Here is a 27,325-nt window from a genome sequence, read left to right as displayed (position 1 = left end):
TAAAATGTTTGCGTGACGTTTGACAGAAAGGGAAGGGAGGAAAGAAACAGAAAGAAAGAAGAGGAAGAAGAGGAAAATTGGTGTTTCTTAAAACTTGAGTGTGTACAGATTATTTTGCAGCATGAACTAGACTGAGCAGTAATTAAATATTATTATTCATCTACTTCCAGTTGAAGAAATGAGAATGTAAATTATATAAATGGTTCATTCTATATATATTCTAAGTTAATCATTCTTAGCAAAACTGTAGTACAAAACTAACAAAACAAAATATTAAACCAGCTATTTTATACATATGCAAAGTTTTGTCCAATATAAACAACCAGTATCTTATATCATTCTGCACAGTGTGTTTTCTATGTGTAGGCACATTTATATCTGCAAATACTGTAAAGTGCATATCTTGCATGCATCCCACCTCTTTGAGACAGCCCATGAAGTTATTGCTGACTGGAGAACCAGGCAGGTCAGCCGTGCTGGGGCTCCCACCCACGTAGAAGAAGTCATCCGAGCCCAGCATGGTGTAGTCCTCCTGTGTGTAGCCCGTGGTGGTCAGGATGCCGTCCACAGAGATGGTCACCTACACAACAAAGCACAGGGAAAGGACACGCTATATACTCACACCAAAGGCAGCGCTAAGCGCTAGCTAGGCGCTGACCAGCCAAATTAGCCCCCGTTACTCTGGTAACCAATGTATATGCATTCTGGAGGGGAGAAGGCCTGATTGGTTTTGGGAATTGGCCAGTTGAGCTGTTGGGACTTTTCGGTGCAGTTGGATCAGTGCTGACTGTGTGATGTAACTGAGTAGTGCTGCTTCCTCACTCTGCTGGTATTACAGGCATTAGTATGTTGCTATACACAGCTAAATGCCACTCATTCACTCTTCCTGCAGTTAATAATACACTCTGGACTCTCCATCTTCCGTCTGTGCACTCTGGGAATCAGGATCTAACTACGTGGTCTGCCATCTTCAGCCTGTCAGTCGCAGTAAATCTATTGTGCAGAATAATGACTGGATTCTGTGTGTAATTAATAAAGATCTGCTGCAACCCAAAGCTTCAGGGCCACTACTAGTGGACTGTGACTCTCCATACTGAGATTTCAAAGCCAGTTTATTATTCTATTCCTGCACAATATTAACTTTACAAAACAGACTAAATCGTCTTGTACAGAATTACACTAGCCTTGTATGAAAAAAGAAAAAAGAATTCAACCCTTAACATTAAAAGTTTTTCACTTTCTGTTTATGTTTCAGACTCTAAGCTCAGCAGTTACAAAGTGCAATTGATTTACGACTTAATATACTGACAACTTTCCTAAATGCTTTGCTGAAAATTCATTTATTCAGCCCATTCTGCTGTATAATAGGGGGCTTTAGCTGTCACTTATGTCCAATGCTGCCTCATGTAAATCGCTATTAGTGGTACCTTATCACTTCTGACATTCTACAATACATTACTGACCATGTTTGACTGCCCATAAAAGGTTGAGATCTCTTTACGTTCCCACTACAGTAAAGTTCCTCTCACTGTTGTTGCTTATCATTGCTGGGCAAACTCGCCCAGCCAGGCAGGTGTTAGTAAATCTTCGCAGGCATCATCGTGCTATACAAAAGGTGTTAGTACTATTTACTTGTTAGTAGTTGTTAGTTGTTGCACTGCCGGCAGCCACAGTAGTGCGACTTGTGTCAGGCCAAGCTGTGTTGGGTTACTGAGGTTAGGGTCAATGATTTCAATGCTGTTAGTAGTTGTGATGATGTTATGTCATTGTGTTGTTAGGGTGAGTTGTGATGATGGTGTTAGGGAGTTAGTTTTGTGATCTGGGGGGTTTGTTAGATCAGCGAGTCTGAATGAGATGACACACGGACGAACACGCAGATATTGATGCACACACACGCACAGGTGTTAGATGGGTTACGGCTCATTCCACACACATACGCACACTCACATAAATATATAAACATGCAGCCTGTTCCTCTCTCTGCATGCAACCACTGGCAAGGAGGACACAGCAGATTACAAAACAGCAACAGAGGACAGGATGAATCAGAGGCACCATGGAGAACATGCCGTGGCAGAGTGGAGGACGAAAAATCGGAAAAAGAATTAAAGAAGAAGAGAAGGAGGAACCTCTCTATCCATTTTACAGACCAATCAGAGAGGGGAAGGGTTTCTGAGTCACGCCATGCAGGAAGGGGGGGTTTTCGCTATTTGCGTGCAGGTGAGGGATGAGCCAATCAGTGCACGCCTACATGTCAGTCACAGAGTGATGGAGTGAAAAAAACAGTAGAGATAGGGGAGAGAGGGGAGGCTTTAAAGAAAAAAAAGTGGTTGGCAAGGAAGGGGGGTGGGGGGCTTTTTAAGCGTAAAAGATTACCAACCGCATTTATCCTTTTATTGGTTTAGTTTTGATGTCTATGGTTCAAAAGGAAATAGACACGGGGCAAACCCAAACTAAGAAACAATTAGAATGATATCTACCGAACAATGGAGTTTGTTTACCATAGCGTGTCCAATGCCTGAGTGCTTTGTAGGAGAGGGGGAGAAAGGAAAGCAAAAAACTGTGAACAGAACAACTTCGGGAACAAAAAAAGGAAAGCTAGAAGGCCTCTGGTGAGGTTAGTAGGTTGGTTGGAGTGGTTTCGCTAGGAGAAGGGCACAGGTTAGGTTAGTAGAATGAATCATTCCATGGATGGTGGTTAGTTTCACTAGCAGGTTAGTAAAGTTAGTAGTCAAGTTAGTAGTACAGACAGGCAAACGGTAGAGGCAGGGCACAAGTAGGTTACAAGCACCTGAGTGCTAGTGACCCTCAATGCTCTCTAGTTCACTCTCGCTCTCATTCACTCTCTCATTCATTTTCACACTCACTCAAACACACAATTGAAAGAGCACTCACCTAGAGCTGAAAGCAGTGCTGGTCTGGTGGTTAACCCACTGTAAACTAAGACCAAAACCTCAGGTATTTTCTTACTACCACAGCATCACTGCAGTTGGACAACAGACCACTGACCGTAGCTTCTACATTGATTGGTTTCTTGCTGCGGACTATAGTCTTATCAGCTGCCCCTGGAAAATCCGCAGCAGTCACTGTGGTTCACCAAAGTCAAATACACACTCAAACTATTCAGCAAGCAATCAAAATGAATGCTGCAACTAGCAAACATCTGCATTTGATTAATTCATTAATTATTTCTCAAATAAACTAATTAATCATTTATAGTGTAGTCACTTAGCCTACAGCCTTTGTTAAGTTTGATTCATCATTGTTTTGTTTTGCATCTGGTTCTCCACCAGAGAACCAGCCTAAAAAAAGCTTGGATGCCACAATATATATAGAAAAATGTCCATCACAATTTCCCAAAACATTTTCAGAATTCTTGCTTGGTCAAAAATTATATTCAGAATGATACAATACAATAAAAAGCATCAAATTGTCACTTTTAAGAAGCTGAAACAAATTGGCATTTTTTTTCTTACTGACTGATTTAAAAGTAATTTCATCCATTCGTTCATCTACCACTTGCAGTCTTTTCATCCCTACCAAAGTCACTTTAAATCTTTCTTCTTAAAGGCCTAAAAATATCACAGCGAAGGGTACATCTCCCCTCCTCTTTGCTCGGCCGCTCACTCCTCCATCTCCTGTTTTCTGGTTACCTGTCTCAGGTTGCGGGTGACCTTGACGTCGTGCCAGGCGTTGTCGTTGAACTTGCCGTTGACAGGCTCCACCAAGGCCTCGAAGGCCCCAGAGCCAAGGTTGATGACAAGTGACACGGCACCGTTCTTGAGTGCCAGGTTGACGTAGTCAGCTGACTTGCCGGTGTGCAGCATCAGGCCGTTGCGCTGCAGAGTCTTGAAGGAGAGCGTGATTTCGTCACTGCTAGACTGAATGGGGTTGGGCGACAAGTCGTAGCAGAAGTACTCAGAGCCCTTGAAGGTGGCAACATATTCCTCACGAGCTGAGAGGGAAAAGGAGAGGAGGAAGAAGAGAAAACAGGGAGAAAGAACAAAGAGATGTGGCGCCATTACACTTTCGTCGAACATTGTCATAGTGATTAGTACAATATCCGAAGCTATGTTGCTCCTTCCCACACTACTCTTCACAAAACGGTCAAAGATGATAAAATGGTGGGTGTTCATCAGAGCCAGCCGAGTGAAACAAAGCTCAGCTGGGCCTGGTTAAATTTGATTTGGATGTGCAGTACAAAACATATTGTTTAAGACGCTGAAAATGTTGTTATTGTCAAGCAAAGCTTCAGTGATGCCAGCACTTGGAAGAAACACTTCCTTCCATACCTCTAATCGTACCATGGAGTGGTGTGTAAACAAGCTTTGATCAGTCATGTGGGTTAGAGATTAAACAGTGTGGATGCGAGAGAGACAGTCGTGAGTCTGTAGCATTCCAAACTCGTTATGAAACCTGCCATCCTCTCTTTGGAGAGAACAGCTGTGCTGGCAGTCTGAAGTGATGTGTTCGTGTTTGACAACATGGCTCATTTCATGATGTTCATTAAATGCCAGAATGTGTTTGTCTGCGTACGTATGGGCAGCAGTAGTAGTAGAGGTTAAAAGGGTTTTCAACAAAGATGGTAAAAATTGATGATGGAGATGGAGAACAGCAGCCTGTAAGCGTCACGGCAGCCAAAGCAGTCAGGAGTGGCCAATTAGAATTCAGAGTAACAGGCAGACAGCCAATAGCAACTTACCTTGTACACCCTTGGTGACCCCCAAGGACACTAGACCAAGGTTTTGCAATCCATCATCCTTAAGCTCACACTCACTTATCTGCTCTCTCACACCTACTCACACGCATATATGCAAGCCAGCAGAAGAATAAATATGCACACCTACACACACATCTGCGTGCAGAAATGATCATACTATTGTGCTGGCATAGACAAGCAGGGGCGACATTATCTGTCTCCTTCACACCCGTCCATTCCCCCTCCAAAGCATCACCCTTCCTCTGCATCCGCTCGAGTGTTCTCCTCCCAACCATCCCTATATCTCTCACACCTCCCTCCTGGCCTCACGCCACCATTTCTCTCCGCACATCTCGTTGGCCTCTTTTTCTCTGCTCCGTGGAGCCTCCGGCATTAACCACCATCTTGTACTTCACAATAACGAGGAGAACTGAGGGGGAATTTCACACGCAGTAGGTGAAGCAGGAGCAAGACAGACACTCGGTAAGAAAACCGCTGGAGAGGAGGGGAGGTGGAGGGGGGAGACCACCACATAATGAATAGACAGAAGTGTAATAGGTTATTACGGTAGTGAGAGTCAAAAAGAAAGAAGTGTTGAAATGGAATTGGCCGCACTTGAGTGAATATAACACAGAGAGAATAATGAGAAGCAAAAAGTGAGAATATATCACAATTCAAAGAGCAATTGTGGCAAATCGTCTTTTCTTTGCTTCTGTTGCATGAAAAAAATCCAAAGTGCGAATGCCAATATATGAGTGAGAAACAACACGTTGTTTGGCAGCATGTGTGTGAGTTCCCTGCAGTGTGTGATTCCTTCCCTACCAGCATGTTAATTAAGAGTGTGTGTGTGTGTGCGTGCACGTCTCAAAAAGGGGGGGGGGAATAAGTGTGCAACTTTGTGTGCAAGCATTTGAAAGTGTACGCGGATGACTATATGCTTTTTATGTGTGCATAAAATGTGCGGGGGTGTGGGTGGGTGCTGGTCTCTGTAAATATTGGTGTATTGCTGTCAGAAAAGCTATTACCAACTCAGGGCCTCAGGCTAGTCTTTACTGAGAGGAGCGAGAGCAAGGAGGAGGGAGACACACACACAAAAACACACACATACATGGAAGGAAACAGCCACAAATGTTAACACAATCACACATACTCACTGACACACACGCAGACAAATGTAGATGAGGTGGTAGAGCGAGGAGGAGGACGAGGAGGAGGGGGAAAGTTGTTCACAATGAGAACACACGCAGCCGTCCAGCAGCATTCTAGCGGTAATTTACAGAGGTGCCATTAGGTTTCAGTGTGGTGCTCCACCGTTCTGTTGCTAATTTACAGACACGTCATTAGCCCAGACAGGAGCACATAAAGCATCTCTGCATCGATCTGGAAGCCCTGGCCTGCAAACACTCACTCCTTGTTCTATTACATCACACGCACGAGCACAAATCAGACGGAAAAAATGCATATTGAGCGACACAGACGGAAAAAGGTGACCGTGCGTCATGCATTTGCGCAGACACACCTAAAAACACAGAGAATCACGTACGCTCTCAAGTGGGCAGGTTGGAGTGGATCTGTTGTAGCTCAGATTAATGGAGTGAGTCAGTATTAGCTCAGAGTAAACAGTGAGACAGACACTGACATACACACCACATGTCACACTTCATCCTGTGGAAAGCACTGTCGATCAAAGCGAGGGAGAACGAGGGAATACAGTGGAAGAGGGAGAAACACGCAAATGAAAGGAAAAAGCAAATTACAGGAGAGGAAAAAAGAAGGGAATCATCCAAAAAAATTCACTTTATAGGGAGAATTTTCCACACTATTATTTAATGTTGTGTATGATTAGTATTATTTTCAGTAATTTGTTTGTGTAGTTGCACATAAATTTGGCTGCAAATACTTTTCTTTGCTCAGACGTCTCTCTTGCAAAACAGACCTTGATCTTAACAACACTGCTTGATTAAATTAAGTCGAATGACTAAAAGAAAAGAAAAAGGTTTATCTTTGGGAGATTTTATGACTCTTGTCATTGTTTTTTATTTATTCATTCTTGTTTGTTGGTTGGTGTAATTTCTTGAAACGTTAAACTACTTGATTTGTTAGAAAAATTAACTGCCATCAGCTGATCGTTTGTAATAATTTCTCTAGTAAAAATTCCCAAATATTTGTTGGTTCTAGATTCAGAAGTATGAAGATTTACTGCTTTTCTTTGTTTTATTTAATTGAAATTTGAATAATTTTGGATTTCAGACCACTGATTAGACAACATATCTGAAGATTTCTTGGTTTTGGATTTTTATTTTCTACTTTTTCATTTGATACTTTCTAAACTACAAGATTAATCATATACTTGAAAAATAACAATACTTTTATCCTCTGAATCCAGATTCTGGGCAATTTTTTGCTCCTGTCTCAATTTTATTTACCGTGGCCTTATTTTTCAATGAAATCTAAAGTTCTGCACCTCTGTGGAAACAACTCGACCATAGCTAGAAGTAGAGAGAACACAAAAATATATTTTGTGCATTAAAACAAAGAAACAATGCCATAAATCACACATCCAAACACACAAAAAAACTAAAGTTGAATTTGTAAGATTACTCATTTTACAGAAGTTAAAAAAAAAATCTGGTCAACATCGAAGACATTTTCCAAATGCTCACAGGTGTAATCAATGCTGGAAAATAATGGCTGGCTCTACATACTAGAGATATTTTACCATTTAGATTTTAAATTTGTTTTGTCTGATCTGAGTAAACACAGCCTGCAGTTCCTCTGAAAGCCCCTGAATTTTTGTCATGTAAATGTTGATTGCAGCTGCAGTGCTCATGACTTCCAAGTTGTACCAAGAAGCACAGATTTTTTATTTTATTTTTACAGAATCTGATTAAGGCTAATGCTTTATTTTTGGTGATTTGTTTAAAAATGAGACTGTAAATAAAATGATTTAAATGAAACAATACAGTTTTAGGAGGAAGTATCCTGACAGAATGGCACGCCACAGATAAGTGAGAGAAACTGAAAATTGTTTTTTTCAGATTCTGGCTCTGATAAGTGGTTTCGTTTTGGCTATTTTTTTTAAAGGAGCAACAAGCCTTTCAAACCGGCTGGCGGGTTTTGGGGGTTCAGAGGGCTAACTGATAATCTTTAGTTCCAGCTGCATCTGACCAAAACTGTTTTTTCCCCCTTTTATCAACTCTCCTTTGAAAAACACATCTTGATGTCTGTGTGGCTATATCTTTTTTAGCTTACTAAAGGAAAGCACAAGAAAGGAAATGGAATGAAATAGAAGATGAGGGAGAAAGACAAGAATGCACGAAGGAATGTGTAAGAAACAACCACAATAATAAGCAAGGATGCTTGTATCAAAAAAGAAGAAGAAAGGAATGAAGTTTGAGGGCTATAGGAGGACTGGGACTACGCAGAAATGTAAAGATGAAAGGTGATTGGCATCAGACCTTGAAGGCTATCATTAAACTACTACTCTGATGAATAAAGCAGTCTGTGGGGAGAAAGAGGGAGAGAGAGAATAACTGATCTGATGGTTGCTGCTGCAGAGAGAGACCAGCTGCATCTGTACCACCCATCCAATGATCAAACACACATCACTTGGATATTTTTCTGTGTGTTTTGTGTGCATATGGCGAGTGTGCGCACGAATATGTGTGTGTGTGTGTGCGTGTGTGTCGCTTATTGCTTTGTCTCTTCTCGTGGGTCTCCTCCTCAACATTTCACACACTAATTTGTCATTTCCATGGCAACCCTGTGTTACAGGGGCTACGGCAAATATGAATGTGTCTGAGCATGTGTGTTCCACGGAGAGAGTCAGGAAGAGAGACGGAGAAGGAGGGCAGGAGAGAGAAAGAGTGATTGAGTGAACAGTACATTATCATGGACAGCTGTACTGAATCAAAATGGCGGATGGAGGCTGGGAGCACATCAGGGGAGCCTACATTATACAGCACCTGATAGAGGGAGCAGGGTGGAAAGAAGCAGGAAAGGGAGAGGGATGCATTGGGGGGAATTTGAAAGGAGAAGGAATAAAAGAAAAAAGAGGAGATGTAGGGACTCGTCGAGATTGGGGACGCAAAATGGAAAGGAGTAAAGGGATAGAAAGATGAGACAAGGAAAGGGCGTGGCAGAGGGAGCGAGGGATGGCGAGAGAGGAACGAAAGAGAAAAATGCTGGTGTATCTAAATCCTAGTGTAGCAAGCCTCAATCACGGCAGCCCTGTCATTCTGGAGATAGCACACTGCAATTCCCCTGCACCTCGTTTTTAGCCCACCATGCAGTCCTGCTATCAGCTCCTCTCAGACCGTCCACAAATGTACACACACACAGCATAAACTTAAACAGCCCGCAAGAAGGCATCCCTTCTTAATAACAGACAGGTGGATTAACTATACACTCATACGGCGCACAGATAGATGACCGGTGGTGGTAATGTATGGAAATGTATGCTAACAAATGCATAGTTTCCCTATTAAGTTAAAGTGCGAAAATTCATACAGCCGAGATCACTAAAGGCTACAACTGCCGTTTCCATCTCTGTTCCGTGATATACAGCATCTGGCTTTGAAACCGATTGGGCTATCACATCACAGTCAAGGGAGCAATACTGTAGAGGAGGATATTACTGTCAGGACACAAGCGACAGATTCCTTGTCGGCAACATTGATCTCTTATTTCGTTTTCGGTTGTTTTTTTCCCGTTAAATCGAAAGCATTCATTCTCACTATGAGGTGCAGAGTTTAAGAAATGTGACGCCAGCACAGACAAAGATGTCAATCAAGTGCAACTAGTGCAGAAACAGCTAATTATTTGGAAAATGAAGCAACAATTATGATAACTGCTTAATTGTTTGAATCATTTATCGAGCATCGACGTGCCATTTTTTGTTTTTTTCATTATCTTTCAATATAAAGAACTGGACTCATTATTTCAGGTCACTTTATCGACAAATAGGCTGGAAGTAATTAATATTACTATACTGGTTAATTAGTGGTCTACAAAATATTAAGAAGATTCAGGCTTTCTATCTCTTAGGTGATGCCACTAACTGCTAAGGATTGTATAATTCCCAAGATTCTGATGATAAATCCTAACATGTTCTTTTTTGTTAATTTCATTCCTGCAAATTCATTATCTTTCAGTTTAAACGACTGGACCAACTATTTTTTGCCACTTTGTTGACAAACTGCCAGGAACTAACTAATACTACTGTATTGGTTAATTGATGGTCTATAAAACATTCGAAAGATTCACACTTTTCTAACTCCCAGGTGATGCCACTAACTGCTAAGATTTGTATAATTCCCAAGATTTCTGATGATAAATCATAAAACGCTGTTTTTTTCTCCTTTTAAATTCCTGCAAATTGATTGTCTTTTCATTTATAAAGGACTGGACTGACAATTTTAAGTCACTTTGTTGACAAATAGGCTCCAACTAACTAATAAGGCAATACTTGTGAATTAATGTTCTATAAAACATTTAAAACGGGTGTGAAATTAATTTTAGTTCGGGGGCCACTTAGAGCCCAATTCGATCTCAGGTGGGCTGGACCAGTAAAATCACAGTATAATAGCCTACAAACAACCACAACTCCAATTTTACCCTTGATTTTAGCTTAAAAAGGTCCAATTCTGAAAACGTTCACATTTAATGAACTATCTTTTTACAAAACATTATGAAGAAACTGAAATTTGTTAAGAAAAATGAGTGCAATCTCAACAATATTATGCCTCAGTTTTTCATTTACACATTACAACTTCCAGATCACAGTTTATCTACAAAGGCACAGAACATTTAGTCACAGCTGTCTGGAGCTGAACAATATAGTAGATCTCAAAATGATTTCAAATTTGCAGTTTTACAAACTTACAATTTGCCGTTAATGTTTTTGCTGTAATTTTTTACACGTTGCAAAGTCGTCCCACGGACCAGATTGGACCTTTTGGCCCGTGGCCTGTATGCTTGACACCCCTGATTTAAAAGATTTTCTCTATATCGTATGTAATGTCACCAAATGCTGAATCTTGTACATATTCAAAGATTAATGATGAGAATGTTAAAACAACAAAAGCACCAAATTCTGCCTTTTTTTAAAGATACTGCAACCATGAAATCTTTGGCATTTTCTTTCATTGGCCATGAACTGATTATTGAGATAGCTGAAGGTTTTCTGTTGACCAGCTACACCATTAATCAGCTCTAATGGGCTAATTGAAAAAAATGATCAACACATTAATCAGTACTGAAGCGATTCACTATCTGCAGCGCTACAACCACTAAATCATTTGATCTATAAAGTGACACGAAACTGTGAAAAATGCCCATCACAGTTTCCACAAGTCCAATGTGGTGTCTTTAAAACTCTAAAGATGATAAATTTAGAGTAATATCAAACAGGAGGATTACTTTTTATTGCCAAACAGCAAAATATACAGAACAGTTTTTGAGCAGATGTGATCTTTTAAGTGAATTCCAAAGTAAATTTCCTTGAAACACCAACAGAGGATAAGTGAATAACACCTTATACGATCATTCCCTTTGAATTTCATTTAAGGAAAAAACAATGAACAGCTCGCTTCCTGCCATTATGTCCAATCTTTTATTTGTTGTCCCTTTTTGTTTCTTTTATCTGCGCTCATCTCCCTCTCTCTGTGTCTGCAGCTTGAATTTGGCCTTCTCTCTGGTACCCAGGGAAACCGACTTGTTTCCATGACAATGTCTTCAGGCAGAACAGTGTATTTGTCTTAAGCTGGATAAGATCAGAGTCAGTTTCATCCCTTTTAGACACACACACACACGCAGGCGTGCACACAACCACACATACATACATCATGGCACATAAGCACAGCGGAAACCACAGAGTACTGAAAAGCTCTCAATCTGGAAAAAATGTGTATTTGTGCAAGTAAAATATGCCCGCATAGATAAACGACTACGCTCACATTTACATGCATGTAGATCCATGCGCGCACACACACACACACACACACACACACACACACGCACACACACACACACACACACACACACACACACACACACACACTAAATGAAACCCTCTTACAGCAGGTTGTTAACAAATAACAAGGGCATAAAGATCCCTTTTCATAAAGGTAATATAATGGGTTTTTAATGAATGCTGTGGCTATTTCAGTTGTCGTAGTTATGCCAGACAAGTACAGCAAGTAAATGAGTGTTTGTGTGTCTGTGCGCAATTCCTGTGAGTGTGTATGCTTGTTCATGTGTTTGTTCTTGTTTTGGCAAACAGCAAAGAAATGAACTTCAAATGCCAGATGGGGTACTGGAGTGAGTCGCCAATTGGGCCGCTGCTCTCAGCTCCCACCCAGACACAATGGAAATTGCTAGAACAGGTATGAGACCATTGGAGCCGCGACTAGCCTGTTTCTTTCTTTCTACCTAAAAAGGACGTGTGTGTGTGTGTGTGTGTGTGTGTGTGTGTGTGTGTGTGTGTGTGTGTGTGTGTGTGTGTGTGTGTGTGTGTGTGTGTGTGTGTGTGTGTGTGTTTGTCGGATGAGGTATCTGCATCGCTGATGAATACCATCCTGGCTGATGCGAGACTCTGTCAAGTCGGGGAGCCCAAGGAGAGATGCGGTGCTCCTGCTGAGAAACGCTGCAGTCTTATCTCCCTTCCCGTCTCCCCGCGCGTCTCCGACCTTCTCTTTCCACCTCTCTTTTCCCACTTTCTGCACACGCTCCTATCTTTCCTCACCATCACTTTTCTACACTCTTTTACCCTATCCCGCCCACCCCCTCCTCCCGCCCTCCCTCTCACACTCGCAGCCAGCCTCCGCTCTATCTTCCCCCTTCATCCTCTGTAAATGGGGAGTCCGTTTGATGTCTTTATTTTTGGGACGATTACAGGGTGCATTGGCTTTGTGTGTTCCCTATTAGCGTTGCAGGAGAACGCTCAAAAATGTTAATGCACACGCTTGCTAACGGGACGGTAATTGCATACAATTACGAGTAAAAATATACATTTACCAGTGGGATTGCTGCACATTTCCCATGTTGAATCGGGCAACTGTGCATCTCCCTGATAATGTGGATGCAGAGCTCTGTATGTGGTGCTGTGGCTTTCATTACAAGAACTGCATGGGTGTTAAGCATTAATGAGCATTGTACAGTACTGTAATGGGTGTTAGTAGTGGATAGAAGAGGCAGAATTAGTCCCATTAGTGGAGAGGGTATATCTAGGAAAATTGTACATTTTGCGATAAAAAACTTCACCGCAATTGCTTTACCCACTGCTGATGGCCGGAGGGGGCCCAACTTAGTTTAAACAGTTTTTTTTTTTTGTTCTCAGCTCAAGATGTGGCCATCGGGAGCCAAATTCATGCCAGTCACTGAGGCAAGCAGCCAATCACCAGACACTTGCCTGTTAACACCAAGCATGTCTCTCTCTCTCACCTCGGTTTAGGCACTGCTCACTTGTCTGTCTTGCTAAGTTATGTAGGCATCACGACAACACTGGCTAATGTAAGTCTGGCAAATATTAACAATTATACAGAATCCCATAATAGTTACTTTAAAGCTTAGATAATACTTGGCAGATTTTAATGGGAGTCACAGAAAAATTAGTGAATGCAAACAATATTTAGCTGTTTTTCATTTGTATTATGTAGAAAATGCAAACATTCACTTGATAAAATTACTTGTGTGATAATCCTGTGTTAACTGAGCCACTGGGACAGTTTTACAGTAACTACTGGTACAAAAGAAAGGCAACTTCCTTCATTGCTTTCTGATAGAACTACAACTACCTATTATTTCCACTGATAATTGATTAACCATTAAGTCTTTAATCTATCACAAGATGATAAAAATTACTCATCAAAAGTTGTCAGATCAAAGTTTCAACAATGGACCTACAGGCCTAAACTAAAAGATGTTTTATTTGCATTGATAGATAATAATTGCTGCAGTGATTAGTCAGTTAATCTGCAACTATATTGATTATCAAATACTCTTTCACCTTTAAAAAAAAAAGCCAACATGACAAACATTTTTGGTTTGAATTATTCATACGTGAGGACTTGATGCTTTCCATTGTCATACATGTCAGCAAATTGAATATTTTGGAGTTTAAGACATCAACGTAAGCTGGCAGAAACAGACAAATTTTCTGGCATTAAATAGACAATACAAATAATCTGTTGGTTATGAAATTAATTGGTAGAATCAGGTAATCCTGAGCAGCCCTAAGTAATTAAAATTAAAACAGAAAACTTCCCCATTCAAGAAGCTGGAATCAGTGAAAGTTCTGTATTCTGCAAAAAGCAACTAACATCATTTATCAAACTGTTGCTGATGAGCCACAAAACATTTAAGCCTGACCACCTTAGAAAAACAACAACAACAGAGTGGGATGAATGTAAGCTGATAAATGATACAAAAATAATTAAACTAACAAAAATACGTTTTTCAATTTAGTGTCAGTCGGCCTGAGCTTTATTAAAAAATAATCGGTCCTTTTGTAATTTATTATTAGGGACTGTTAGATGGTGATGAGTAAGAGGTAGGAGACGTGCTGTACTTTGCTGGTACTGACTGGTTCCTCTTGTCTTGGCGTCTGCTACCACTCCCAGCTCCACATATGGTGGAGTCAGCACGGAGCTTGTCCGCTGTGTTTTTGTGTGCGTGTGTTTGTGAGAAAAAAACGCGAACGTGCGTATGTCCAGGAACAAAAAGGGGGGGTGTAGAGTGAGAGGGACGAAAAACTAAAGAGACAATTGGAAGATTTGAAGAGAAATCTGAAGAGTGTGACACTGAACATGTGCATGCGAAGCCAGTGTCTGAGCCGAGTGTGCGTCCATCTGTGTGTTTTTGCCATAAGACAATGTGTTAAAATGAGCCGCTTTGATTGCCGACGCTTTGTGAGTCACAAGTGATGACTCACAATCCACCTCCCCTGAACACATGCACTCACACAACACACACACACACACACACACACACACACACACAGGAACATACAGGCACACACCTCGCCGCTCTCTCCTGGCTTCATCCACTGACCGTGAAGAATATGTGCAGGCAGTCTTACTCATGCATATTTACACTGAACACACACTCACTCACCTACTCAGCGGGCATTCTCTAAAGGTTATTGCGTGTGAGTGTGTGTCTGTTTGTCCGTCCGTTCACGTATGCACGTCTTTAAAGGTCACTTCAAGCGAGGCTGACCACTTGTCTATGTTGTGTATAGATTGTTGGATTGATATCGAGAACCCTTGGACATGCAGACAAACAACCATTATTAACTGGACAACCTGCGTCAAAACTAAAAGAACATCATAAACAAGCGCAGCCACCAATTACGTCCAAGAGCCACTCCTCAATCCTATTCAGAATCTACAATCACTCATTCACCCGGAACCCTTCACGGCCAGAGAAAAGGGCAAAATCTGCTACTTGGCTTTAAGCACATTTTCCATCCAGATTATTGCTGCTCAATACTTTTCAAGAAAAAAAAAATCCATTTCCCCTCTTCGTTTGGCTGCTCGATACTTATGAAAATCCAATTTGGCTCCCTCTTTTCTTTCTTCCCTCCACAATTCGTGCATTTTCACCCACTCAAAGTGATTAGTGATCTGTGGGTATCATTTCCAGGGAGAATGATAACTGTGTTTTATGGAGGAGGGGAAAGGTCCAGAGCTCCCCATCAGGGCTGATGTCCCTTTTGGAGAATGACTGGGCTGGGAGGGCAGACAGGAGCACCGCTGTCCCTTTGCAGATACAGGCAGTTGCTCTACATCACAGGGGAGAAGACGACTCACTTTATCTCTCCCTCGCTTCCTCTTTCCCTCTCTGCTCGCTCTATCATTCATTCCTTTAGCTCTTCTCACACAGGCACAGTCTCCTTTTCTCAATTTCTCCAGCCCACACACACACGCGCGCACACACACACACACACACACACACACACACACACACACACACACACACTATATATCTTTCTAAGACACCCCTCCCTCCCCACACCCAATCCGCCCCCTCAAAGAAACTCATTTCAGCTTTGCAGGCTCCTCAAAAAGCCTCTTTACGCTGAGCTAACCTAAGCTAGGCTTCGTCTGCACCATTTGACAGCCTTTACATCTCAGTATGCACAGCGAAAACACATTCACGCAAACGCATACACACACACGCACAGCTTTTTCATGTGTACAGTTTCTGAAAGAGACCTCAAAAGGTTTTAAAAAAAATAATAAAAGAAACAGTTCTACTTTCAGCCTTTCACAATCCAAACATCCGTAATAGCGAGGGCACCCACTATACACAAATACACGAGGACATTGTGTAATAATGCTGGAAAACATATGTTAATACATGTCGACCCTTAAGTAGGTGATTTAAAATGCCGAGCATAAGCCAGATGAAGCAATTAAATTTTCACTGCCACCTGGATGATTCATGGCAGACATTTTGAGGCTGAAAACTTCAGCTACAGGAGTTTATTTGGAAATCAAAAGATAGCACAAATGCTCAGATGGAAATACACTTATCATAAGAGAGGTGTCTCACATGATAGATGGTTGGAGACATCGTTTGTGCTCTCTTCAGGATATTTCTATGCACCAGCCTGGATGAACATTTCATTAAATAGCACATTTCACCAAAAAAAAAGACGGCAGCTCTGTCACAATGGAAGACAGCCGTCATCATGTCTTCTCTCATCCAATCAAAGAGCACAATAGATGTAGATCAGCCTGTCATGGTCAGGCCCGTCCTCATGTGGGCCGATCAGTGTATTCATCAGCGTCATGCAGAGCCGACCGATTGAGCAGCACCTACCTTCAGATTTTCAAAAGCACGGTAGGCTGGAGCTTCTATTCATTCGTACGCATGCATGCACGTTTAAGTATGAGCACGCTCACACACACATGCATCAATGGCTTACCTTACCGAAAAAGAAAAACTCCAATTTAACCGCAAATAAGAATTTGAAGCTGAACAGCACTAAAGGTCTGCATTACAGTACATCCAAGAGCCTGTTGATACATTCAACTTCAAAACCATCCAGAGCAGCCCATTAGCCATACAAATGGAATAAAATAAAATCAGGGGGGTACCTCTGAGTTTTCCTAAAATCACAGAGGGTTGTGTCCCAAACAGTGAGAAAGAGGGCAGGAACAAAGAAGGGAAAAGGAGAAAGAGGGCAAGAAGAGAGAGGTGGCAGTGTGAGGTTTGGTCATCACAGTATTCAAAAAGCAGACCGGTGGTACTTGTTTTTGGGCAGTTTTCAAAAACATTGGACAACTTAGGGGGTTGAGGTATAACAGCATTGCTTTCATATACTGCAAGAGCACCTTTTCAGCATCACGTATATGAAGGGAGCCCATGTGAGCACCAGCAACGGCAGAGCAAGACATGCTGGAAGCCAATGATTAAAAGCCATGGAGGAGTGTGGATGAGCGTTCCTGGGAAAACTGCCACAGCCCTTGATTCAATCCCTGATGTAAAAGCACACATGCACACATTTGTATACATCGTGCACAAACACACGCTCACCACTCACATCTCGCTCAATCAAGCTCTTACGTACAGATGAGAGAAAATGAAATGAGGTGGAAAAGTAAAGACCAAATCAAACCATCCATGGTGTCAGTCGGTCAGTCGGCCCTTAGCTCCATTTCCATGACCTGGAGCCCTGACAAGTTTAACCCCGCCAAGCAGCAGCCATCTACACCCTCCCGCTACTTGGATATATTCATACATATGTATCCCAGCAGAAGTTGCTCTCAGGTTCATCACTATCTTGAAAAAAAAATCCAGCCTAAATTGACCTTTAAAGCCATATTTCATATTTATTTGTCTGCTTAAAATCATCCATTTCAGTTTCAACTAAAACTGAAACTTTGGACTAAATGGGACCATTTAACTTCCCAGTTACAGGAAAAAAAACTGACCTTAGTTCAGTGCCTAGAGAGACAACTTCGCTCCGCGCCAGGTGGTGATGAGGTGGGAGGGGAGATATACAAGGAATTTTGAGTGTGGGGGAGTGAGGAGGTAAGGGATGATGGTAGAGCAGAGGACAACAGGAAGTGAGGTAAGAGGAGGCCATACCTTGGTCGCCAATCATCAGGTGTGCCAGACCTTAAAGGAAGACAAGAGCACAGTCAGCACAGCAAAGGATCATGGGGCGTGAAGTGTGTGTGTTGTGTGCATATATGTGTTTTTGTGATACAGGAGTTTGTGACATGCTGGTGAAGGCTAGAGTTATCTGTGTGTGAGTCATCTACATTATACAAAATGTCTAAATGAAAATTGTTCTGAAGACACTTACTTATCCTAGGCACCGATCCTACGCACAAACAGATATGCACACAGACGTTTGCACACAGCCATGACCTAGGTCGTATGCAGTACAGTACTTGCGTGTCTATGTCTTTGTAACCTTGAGGCAAGAGTCACTTCAGATGACTGCACATGGGATGTAGTACTTACCAGATGTCAGCAGCAAACCCCTACATACCCACACAGACCAACATATATTTATGCTGACTACCTTTTACCTTGGCTACCTAGCACTGTGGGATTTCCACAACAGAAGATGTAATGAGGATCAAAGACCAGAAAGAAGAATGTGAAGGACACGACTGGCATGGAAAATATGTAAAAAAGAGGAGTGATAAGAAGATAATGATAGAGATAAAGGATGTGTACATAAGAATTAATTCAAGAACAAGAAAAAGGAGGAATCCAATAAAGAAGACAAGAGATGTTTGAACAAAGAGCAAGAAGAGGAAATTAAATACAGACAGACTAGATAGATAGATAGATAGATAGATAGATAGATAGATAGATAGATAGATAGATAGATAGATAGATAGATAGATAGATAGATAGATAGTACAACCTACCTGGAGTGTAGCTGTGCTCTGGATAGGTGTAGCGGCCGGGTGAGGAGAGAGAGAGACAGACATTCATTAACATGCATGCTTAGCCCTTGGGTTACCATGGCTACTTACTGTACATGCACACCCGTCCGGGGTTACCGTGGTAACATACATGCAAAAGTCCACGCAAACATCACAATGGGTACCATGCTGCACTGGTAGCCAAAAACTGAGGTTTTGTTCTATACATATATGCACACAGTCGCTTTAAAGAAATGCACAATCTCTCTCGATGACTCCACGCGTGTACAACTACACAAACCTAAGCGGGCAAACAAACACAAACCCACCCACACTAGTAGGTACAGAGGGTTGAGGGGAGGGGGGTGTTGGCATAAATATACATTCCTACCTGTAGGTTTGGATTCAAGAGCCGTTTTACCCCAGAACTTACCTTGTAGCTGCTTTCTCTCCCCAGAGCCCCCCGACAGATAGCATGCAACACACACACACACACACACACACACACACACACACACACACACACACACTCACACAATCACACAATCTCACAGTCTCTTCAACACTCTCTCTATCTTCCACAGACACAGACACACACACACACACACACACACTAACGTTGACTATGGCAGTAATAATGATGTGAAATAGCAGGGAAAACATGTAGGGATGGATTAGCAGTGCAGGAAGACGAGGGGCATGCATGGTTCAATACTGGGACAGAGTGCATGTGTGTGTATGTTAGTGTGCATATGAAAGTGAGAGTGTGTGTGTTTAGGTGTGTGTATTTTGAGTTGCGTGCTCTTCTGGGTGTTTCCTTGCCTCTGCCCTTGTGCTAGTAGCATGGCAGAAACAGGTGGAGCCATTAGCATGCTAACAGCGATTTGCCCTCAAGGACAATGCAAGCCAGGCCAGGCCTAACAAGCCAGGTTCACTCTGCCTTCACTGGAGGGCAAAATGGCTTAGACAGTAATTACATTTATGCATAGTTCTGCTCAAACTGTCTTCACTCACTACATCTGTATTCTGAATATCTCAAACGATTATGTTTCTTCAAAACTGACATGTTGATGTGCTTTGGAAGGAAACCTTCATAAATTGCTCCTTCCTCAACACTGGCATGAAATATGTAATAAACTGCAGTCTTTCGTAGGAAAAAAAAGTCTACAGTAAATAACAACAATATATTTCTTTGCAAATATTTCTAAGCCTGTCACAAATCTACAAAAATATGAACAGGAATAAAAGTGGATCATAAGGGAGCCTTGAAGATATTGTGTAATTGTAAATGTGTAAGGAAACTAACACTGCCACTGCCAAATTGCTTAGTTCTGGCTTCAAACACAGTCCTAAGGATCCATTTTTTCCTCTAACTGAGCATATTCATTCTGTATTAAAGATTCATAACTGATTTTTTTCCTAATTTTCAGAGGGGTATAATTTTATCTCAAAGCTTTATTGTGTAGCTTCAGTGAGGTTGCTGGGTTCGAAATAACACAATAATTTCAAGGTACCATACAAGAGATAAACCTTTACACCCGACACTGCCTGCCTCTTACAAAACAACTACACGGCCTGGACTCATATTCTTGCAAATAATGATCATCCCGATTTCCAAAGAGACAACTGTGGTTTCACAATCAACATTTTACATAACCTTAGATGTTACTCACAGTTTTGCTTTAGTCAAAGACGGATTTTGACCTGAGCTTTTATTCCCTGCTCTGTTTGCCATCCATTTTATTTCCTTCAAAAGCAACCTTTGAATTTCCTTCTCCAGAGTGCATCAGTGCACCTGAAATGAGATTTCTTTTGGCATACCATAAGATGGTAGCAGTTACTCACTAGTAGTGATACTGATGCACAGATATTAGCTCAGCTTGCAGATCCTGTGGTCAGAGATATCCCACTGAGCTGGCATCATGTCAGACCAAAAATGAACAACAGTGCATGGGGCCAGCTTTTAAAAAAAAACATTTCAAGCCACAAAGCAGTGCTCCAAAAATTTAAACCATCCACAGGAAAACACATCATCTGCTCAGTTCTCCTCTCACACCTCTGTGTATCTCTTAACACTTTACAAAGAATGAGCAACATGAATCACAGAGGCCCGAGAGAACAACCAAGCATTGGAAATGCTCTAAAGATGCTGCTGCACTCTGTTGTCCAAGGTTTATGTTTTTGTTAAGTGGCTCTGAAAAGCTATCAGTTCAGTGGAATAACTCAGTCCCTCGAATCTCAGTTACTCACTATCACTCACTATCAGTGAGTAACTCAAGGAAAGACATGAATTAACCTTTTCAAACTGCTGGTTAAGCTTCTCTTATTTTTCACCATTATCTAACCATAATACTCTAAACAATGCAAAAATATCTGGCCAGATTCTAAAAGGTGAACCTGAAAAACTAAGACAGTAGTAGAACACCAGTCTGAAATAACATGCCTATACCAATACTCATAAAGGGATGTAACCCAATCTTTCTCTTTCCATTTCAGTCTCACAGCAAAATTCAACCCAAGAAGAACAGCCTATTATGTTTTTTCCCCTGAAGTTGTTGTGTTATTTGAAAAGAGAATATAGTTTAATCATATAATCCTATATGATCTCAGACAATGGCGGATTTACTTCAACCAAATATAGCACTGCTCCACACCATGCACATCCATCCAAGCACACCCGCTAACTAGAATCATTTTTATAAGACTTGGATTACTAACACCAGCCACTACTGCCAAAAGGAAAAAACTACTGTGGCACATGTTTTCAACAACACTTGACTTCTCAAGATGGAAATGTGAGTCTATCTCCAGGAATATCCCTTTAAAAGGTATATAAGTAGCCTCTTGTTGAGGTACAAGTGCTAGTGCAAAGCAGGTATTGTATCTTGTTAGAGCCTTTATGTAAAATGTCTGCACCTCGTATTTAGCCCGTAGAGCTACACTGCTGTTATAACCTCAGTGGTGATGTGACTAATGGTGGTACTGGAGGTGCCTGCGCTCAGACTGAGTGTGTTTCTCCATGTGTTTTTATGTTTGTGCTGCATGTGTTTGTGCAGGTATGTGTGTGTCACTGCTGTCTGTGTCTCCCACCATGCCCTAACCAGCAGCAAAACAGCAGACTGGATTAGACTGGCTTGGATCACACGTAATTCTCAATGCAGCGCTGAGTTTCTGCAGAGAGCTAATCATAGCTTCAACTGTCACTTCCTCAACGCACAGACACCCCACATGCAGCAGCAAGCAGTGGCACTGCAAATAATGACTTTTTGTATTATCGATCAATCTGTCATTTATGCCCTTAAAAAAATGAAAGATGTCTGTGACTATTTTACCAGAGCACAAGGCGAGCTCCTCAAATTGTTGTTTTTTCTGACCAACAGTGCAAAAGATATTCAATTTACAGTGGAACAAGGTAGGAAAAAGCAGCAAATCCTTTCATTTTTGAAGTTAGAACAAGGGGATATTTGGCATTTTTGCTTTATAAGCAGCTTAAATGTATGACTGAAACAACTATTTTCAAGATGAATTAATGTGCAAGGGAGTTACATAATTAAATCTTTTGTCTATAAATTGTCAATACATAGAGAAAAATCCCCAAGGTGAGATCTTCGCATAGCTTGTTTACTTCAATCATCAGTCCAAAGCTCAAGGATATTCAGTTTACTACCATACATATCAAATAAAAGCATCTAATGCTCACACTGAGAAGCTGGAAACAGCAATTATGGAATTATTCTTATAATTATCATAAAATAAATTGCTGATTAATTTTCAATCAAACAACTAATCGATTAATTGACTAATAGCTTCAGCTGTATTTAAATTATTATTTCTCTCTCAGTGGACTAATTATTTCAGCACTGGTGAACATAATGCACCAGCTGCAAAACCTTCCTCACGTTCTTGGTCAATTAGGACTGGTGGCTCTTACTGCTGCCTTAATGCCTTCTATATTAAACGTACATATATACACACTCACTACCGCAAGCATGTAAATACAGCAGATCTCTGTGGCAGACAGGATGCCTGAAGCCGCAGGTAGCAAAGGAGTGTGGGAGGGGGAGGCCGGAGCTGAGGAGTGGGTGCAGGGAGGAGGAGAGGAAGAGCGAGGAAGAAGAAGAAACACTCCTGGCATGAGGTCTCCCTATTAGTCCTGTCTCCATGGTAACGCAGGCCATCCCACTGTCCACTAAATGCTAGTGTGTGATGTGGTGGGTGGCTAAAGGGATGTGTGATTCTGACAGTGGTGCTGGGCGGGGTGTAAGGTCAGTCTGGTGACAAACAGCGGACACACAGCAAGGCCACTCGGCCGTTTCTGGCAGATGCATTTGTGTCATTAAAAAAAAATCAATCGCTGGGGTAAAGCTGAAAGGTATCTTTGGTGGAACACAAAAGAAAAAAAACATACCGTAGTTTAGAGAGCTATTGATTAAGAATGCAGATTTGCTCTAAATGAACTGAAGCAAATCTGACGACACTCACAACTTAGCGGAAGAAAATTAAAGCATTTGCAGTATTGGCCATAACAAGGTAGCTGGGTTCATTAGGCAGCTGTTTCTTTTTTGTAATGGCCATCATTACACTGCCCTGTGTATTGGTGCTTGTATTGACCAAAGGCTTGTTTGGCAGTATTAAGGGAGAGTGTTCTTGTAGAGTTTGAATATTAAATCATCTGTGAAACGGTATTTTTCTTTTGCCTCTTCCAATAACATACTTACCACTGTTTATAGTCACCCTTCATCATATTTATAAAGTACTACTGACAGGGCATCATTTCTTTTTTATAATGCACAACACCACTGACACAAAAACACATCCAATACACACACAAACTGAGCATCTTAACAGGCTGCAAGCTGTTCACATTAATGGCAGGTGATAGATTGTACACACATCATTTCAGCACCCTGTGTATGGTACCACTGAACTCCATCTAGAATCGATGCAAATCCATTAACACAGGCAGCCAGGTGTCAGCCATGTAACAACCACTGATTTCCAGCCTCTTAGCCCAGTTCCAATTAAAGTCTCTCAACACGAGCCAACAACCACATCCATAGTGGATCTATATGGTTCACTGTGTTTTGCCGAATACACCAACTGAGCCCCTCAAAGCTTGCCAGCTAGGTAAGGCTTTATGTTGAGTTTCAGGAATTTGTTTCAGATCTTCAGACTCTGAAGATTCACAGTCTCAGTGCAGCACAGAACAGCTGTTCTCAAGCTCTCGGCTCCAGCTTCACTAAACTGACTGCTCTTCTTGGGAGGGGGGCTTAGCTCTGGCTTCTGGAGATACATACTAAACTGAGAGTCATTGGCAGGCATAAGAAATCAATATCAGACATAATCAGTATGCGTGTCTTGCACTGTTTGTGAAGGCTGCTGGTCCATATGCACCAATTGAAGGTAGCTGTGAAGGTGTGAATGAGAAATAGATGTTTCCATTGAAGATCCTGGTGTTTGGAATAGTAGGTATAAATTTGGAGATGTGCGTCCACAGATATAAATGGATGTGCGTGTGTGTGCTGAAGTGTATGTGTGTATATGCAAAGGATGAGATGTATATGATGGGTCAGCATGGTTTTGGGCCTTACCTTCGCTGCAGTCATTGCCTTGGTAACCGGTGTCGGAGCAGTCGCAGACGGCCTGGTCGTTGACCACACTGCACACCCCTCCGTTCTGGCACTGGTGGTCTGGCCCACAGCCAGCTGTTACTGTGACGCCCTCTGATCCGTCCAGCGTCACCAATGAGCCGTTGATGCTCACCGCCGTGATCCAGCCACGGAAAGCGGGGTGTTCCCGCACCGAAGGAGAGGTGAGGCGCAGGGGTGAGGAGTGGAGATCTGGCGTCACCCCACCCATGAAGGTGTGACTGAATACTGTCATGTCTCTTCTCTTACTCTTCACTTCCGCCCATCCCTCCAATCGCCCGTCCACCTCCAACGAGGTGTTCCTCCAGTCCCGCTTGACACGCACTGCGTGCCATCGGCCGTCACTCACCGCTACGCCTGACTGCAGCTCAGCCGGCTCAGCACAGAAGATGGAGAAGCGCAGGCGGAGGTGGCCATGGAGAAGCAGCAGCTCCAGGAAGTCGCAAAAGCCCTCATCATCCAGGTAGAGCAGCAGGCCCTCCTGGCTGTGAGTCCGCAGGCTGAAGCTCAGCACACTCTCGCAGCAGGCGTTCCACACTGGAAACCGCCCCCACTGGCTGGATACGCCTCCAAACTCCAGGACCTCCCCTTGGGCCTGGCCCCCTACGCTACACAGGCACAGCCCCAGGAAGAGCAGAGGGGCTGCTGCCCAAACACAAACCGCCATTACACTCATACACACACTCGCTCTCACACTCACACACACACACACACACACACGGGAGGAGATAGAGGCTAGAGCTGGGGTGTTCCCTCTAGCCTACAGCTCATGGTGACAACTGTAGGGCACTTTGGCAGAACACTTTCTTGGTGTCTCAGGTGCACCCTTCTTCTTGGTAGCTCTCTTTCTACACAGGTCCACGGGGGGAGGGGGTCAAACAGCAGCTCCCTCCGTCCTCTCAGCACATCTGGGACATCTTGTTCTGCCTCGGCCTGGTGTTTGTCTTCTGTGAGATGCTCAATGTCTTCTCTCCATTCAGTCTCTCATTCTTCACTTCTGACGTGAGATTCCAGGTGTGTGTATTTGTATGTATGTGTGTGAGTGTTAGATATGTGACGAATAGGATGTGAACTCCATCTTTGTGCCCTAGATAGGGCCTTATCCCCCATGCAGGCAACTCCCCATGGAGTAGGAATGTGTGTGTGTGTGTGTGTGTGTGTGTGTGTGTGTGTGTGTGTGTGTGTGGCTCACACACTGGTAATGGAGAGAAATGACACCGTCATAGCAGTATTTTCTCCCCCTCCTCCCTGTCTTAGTAGGGCAAGACTTAAAGTGTGTCTGGGCAAATATGTGAGTGTGTGTGTGTGTGTGTGTGTGTGTGTGTGTGTGTGTGTGCGCGTGCGTGCGTGCGTGCGAGTGAGATAAGTGTGTCTCTCACTGCCGCGTCATCACTCTCTCCAGCGACCTACAGAGAGAACAGAGACGGCACAATCAACCAGGGTCACACACGCATATGCACACAACACGTAAACACGCACACACACACACACACACACACACACACACACACACACACACACATACACACACCTCAAGCCACTCAAATTACTCTCTTATGCATTTTGTGCACACAGACATCAGACATTGTCACATTATACAATTAACAGGCCCAAATTATGACTGTCAACATACTGAACATCCATAAGAGATATTTTTTTTTGCTTCCATACATCCCACACAACACATACAGTATGGAAACACACACACACACACACACACACACACACACACACACACACACACACACACACACACACACACACACACACACACACACACACAGAGACATACACAAACAGCACCACCTCAGTAGAGCTCCCATCATGCTGCAGGAGATTTTTATAAAAGGGGGCAATACCTGCGACCGCCTTAACGTCAAAAAGCACATTTTAAATCCCTTCTCAGGGAGACACTTCAATCAAAGAGTTTTCTGTTTCTGTTTCTTGAAAGGAATTAACACCGCCGTCATTAAGGATCCGGTTTAGCTCCATCACAAAGAGCGGGAGCAGCACCGTGCACTGATTCTTCTTCTTCTTTCTGCTGCTGCTGCGGTGGATGACTCAAACCGCCTCGCTTTATCGAATTAACGGCTCCGAGAGCTCGTTTTTTCTAACAGTTCAACACATTCAGCTCACTCGGCTGCGAATGAACACCCATAAACACACGCACCCACACACACACACGCATACACACACACACATATATATGCTCTTTTTTTTTCTTAAAAGAGGCGACATCACAATTATTGATAGACGGGGTGAATGAATGCGGTTGAAATATCGATTTTCGATTTGCGGCCATACCTCCTCTCCATTTTTTTCTCCTCTCATAGGCACCCGAGGAAGGGGCTCAGTCTCATCACCTGAGCCGTTAATTACTTTATTTAAAGCGCTTTCTGTAAAAGTGACATTTACACCTGGACCGGTGGGGCCCCGGTAAATTAACGGAACCGTTGTTTTCCTCCTCGAGCGCACATTATTAGTAATAATAATAATACAAAGCTTGAATGGGGGAAAAAACACACCGACCTACCTCACGGGCATCCTGTGGTTCCGTGGCAACAGTGCCGCGCGCGACTCATCCATTCGTTTTCCCATTTGAGGAGAAAAGCTGGGGATCCGCTAGACGGCAAACCGGGGGGGAGAGAGCAGCCGCGCGCGCCTGGTGGCAGAACGAGCCGGTGTACCGGACCGGGAACGGAACTATCAGAGGCTCGAGGCGACAAGGTGCTACTGCTTTCCGCCTCTCTCGCTCTCTTTCTCTCTCTCTCTCTCCCTCTCTTTCTGTCTGTCTCAATGTCTCTCCCCCTCTCGCGCTCTCTCTCTCTTGAGGAGGAAAAGGTGCAGTCTGATGCTCTCTGCGAGACTCGGCAGAGGGAGCGTCACGTGGTCGCGAGAGAGAGAGAGAGAGAGAGAGAGAGAGAGAGAGAGAGTGTGTGTGTGTGTGCGTGTGTGTGTGCGTGTGTGTGTGTGTGTGCGTGTGTGTGTGTGTGTGTGTGTGTGTGTGTGTGTGTGTGTGTGTGTGTGTGTGTGTGAGAGAGCGAGCTCGAGAGGATGGGCGGGGCCGCGCGCTTGCTGCAGCACCT

At 42.8% G+C, this 27,325-nt stretch overlaps 1 protein-coding gene across 17 annotated transcripts in view; it reads right to left on the bottom strand.

The window, feature by feature from the left end:
• Nucleotides 1-27,110, bottom strand: part of nrxn1a (neurexin 1a) — a 59,854-nt gene extending 32,744 nt beyond the window's left edge. For 3 of the 17 annotated variants that reach the window (XM_035954688.2, XM_055004888.1, XM_055004891.1), the window contains exons 1-7: nucleotides 26,773-27,109; nucleotides 24,183-25,645; nucleotides 18,595-18,612; nucleotides 17,798-17,827; nucleotides 3,654-3,955; nucleotides 2,502-2,525; nucleotides 419-580 (exon numbers count right to left, since the gene is read on the bottom strand). In XM_035954688.2, coding sequence (XP_035810581.1) covers nucleotides 419-580; nucleotides 2,502-2,525; nucleotides 3,654-3,955; nucleotides 17,798-17,827; nucleotides 18,595-18,612; nucleotides 24,183-24,915 — 1,269 coding nt within the window. In that variant the 5' untranslated portion in view covers nucleotides 24,916-25,645; nucleotides 26,773-27,109. Of the gene's footprint in view, nucleotides 1-418; nucleotides 581-2,501; nucleotides 2,526-3,653; nucleotides 3,956-17,797; nucleotides 17,828-18,594; nucleotides 18,613-24,182; nucleotides 25,646-26,772 lie in introns of all 17 variants that reach the window. The other 14 variants (XM_023284387.3, XM_023284402.3, XM_055004887.1 and 11 more) reach the window with 11 other exon arrangements.
• Between the last annotated feature and the right edge of the window lie 215 nt (nucleotides 27,111-27,325).

The sequence above is a fragment of the Amphiprion ocellaris genome, chromosome 18, assembly GCF_022539595.1.
Source record: "Amphiprion ocellaris isolate individual 3 ecotype Okinawa chromosome 18, ASM2253959v1, whole genome shotgun sequence".
NCBI lineage: Eukaryota > Metazoa > Chordata > Actinopteri > Pomacentridae > Amphiprion > Amphiprion ocellaris.
Note: the sequence above shows the minus strand (reverse complement) of the source record. Positions and strands in the feature narration are given on the sequence as shown.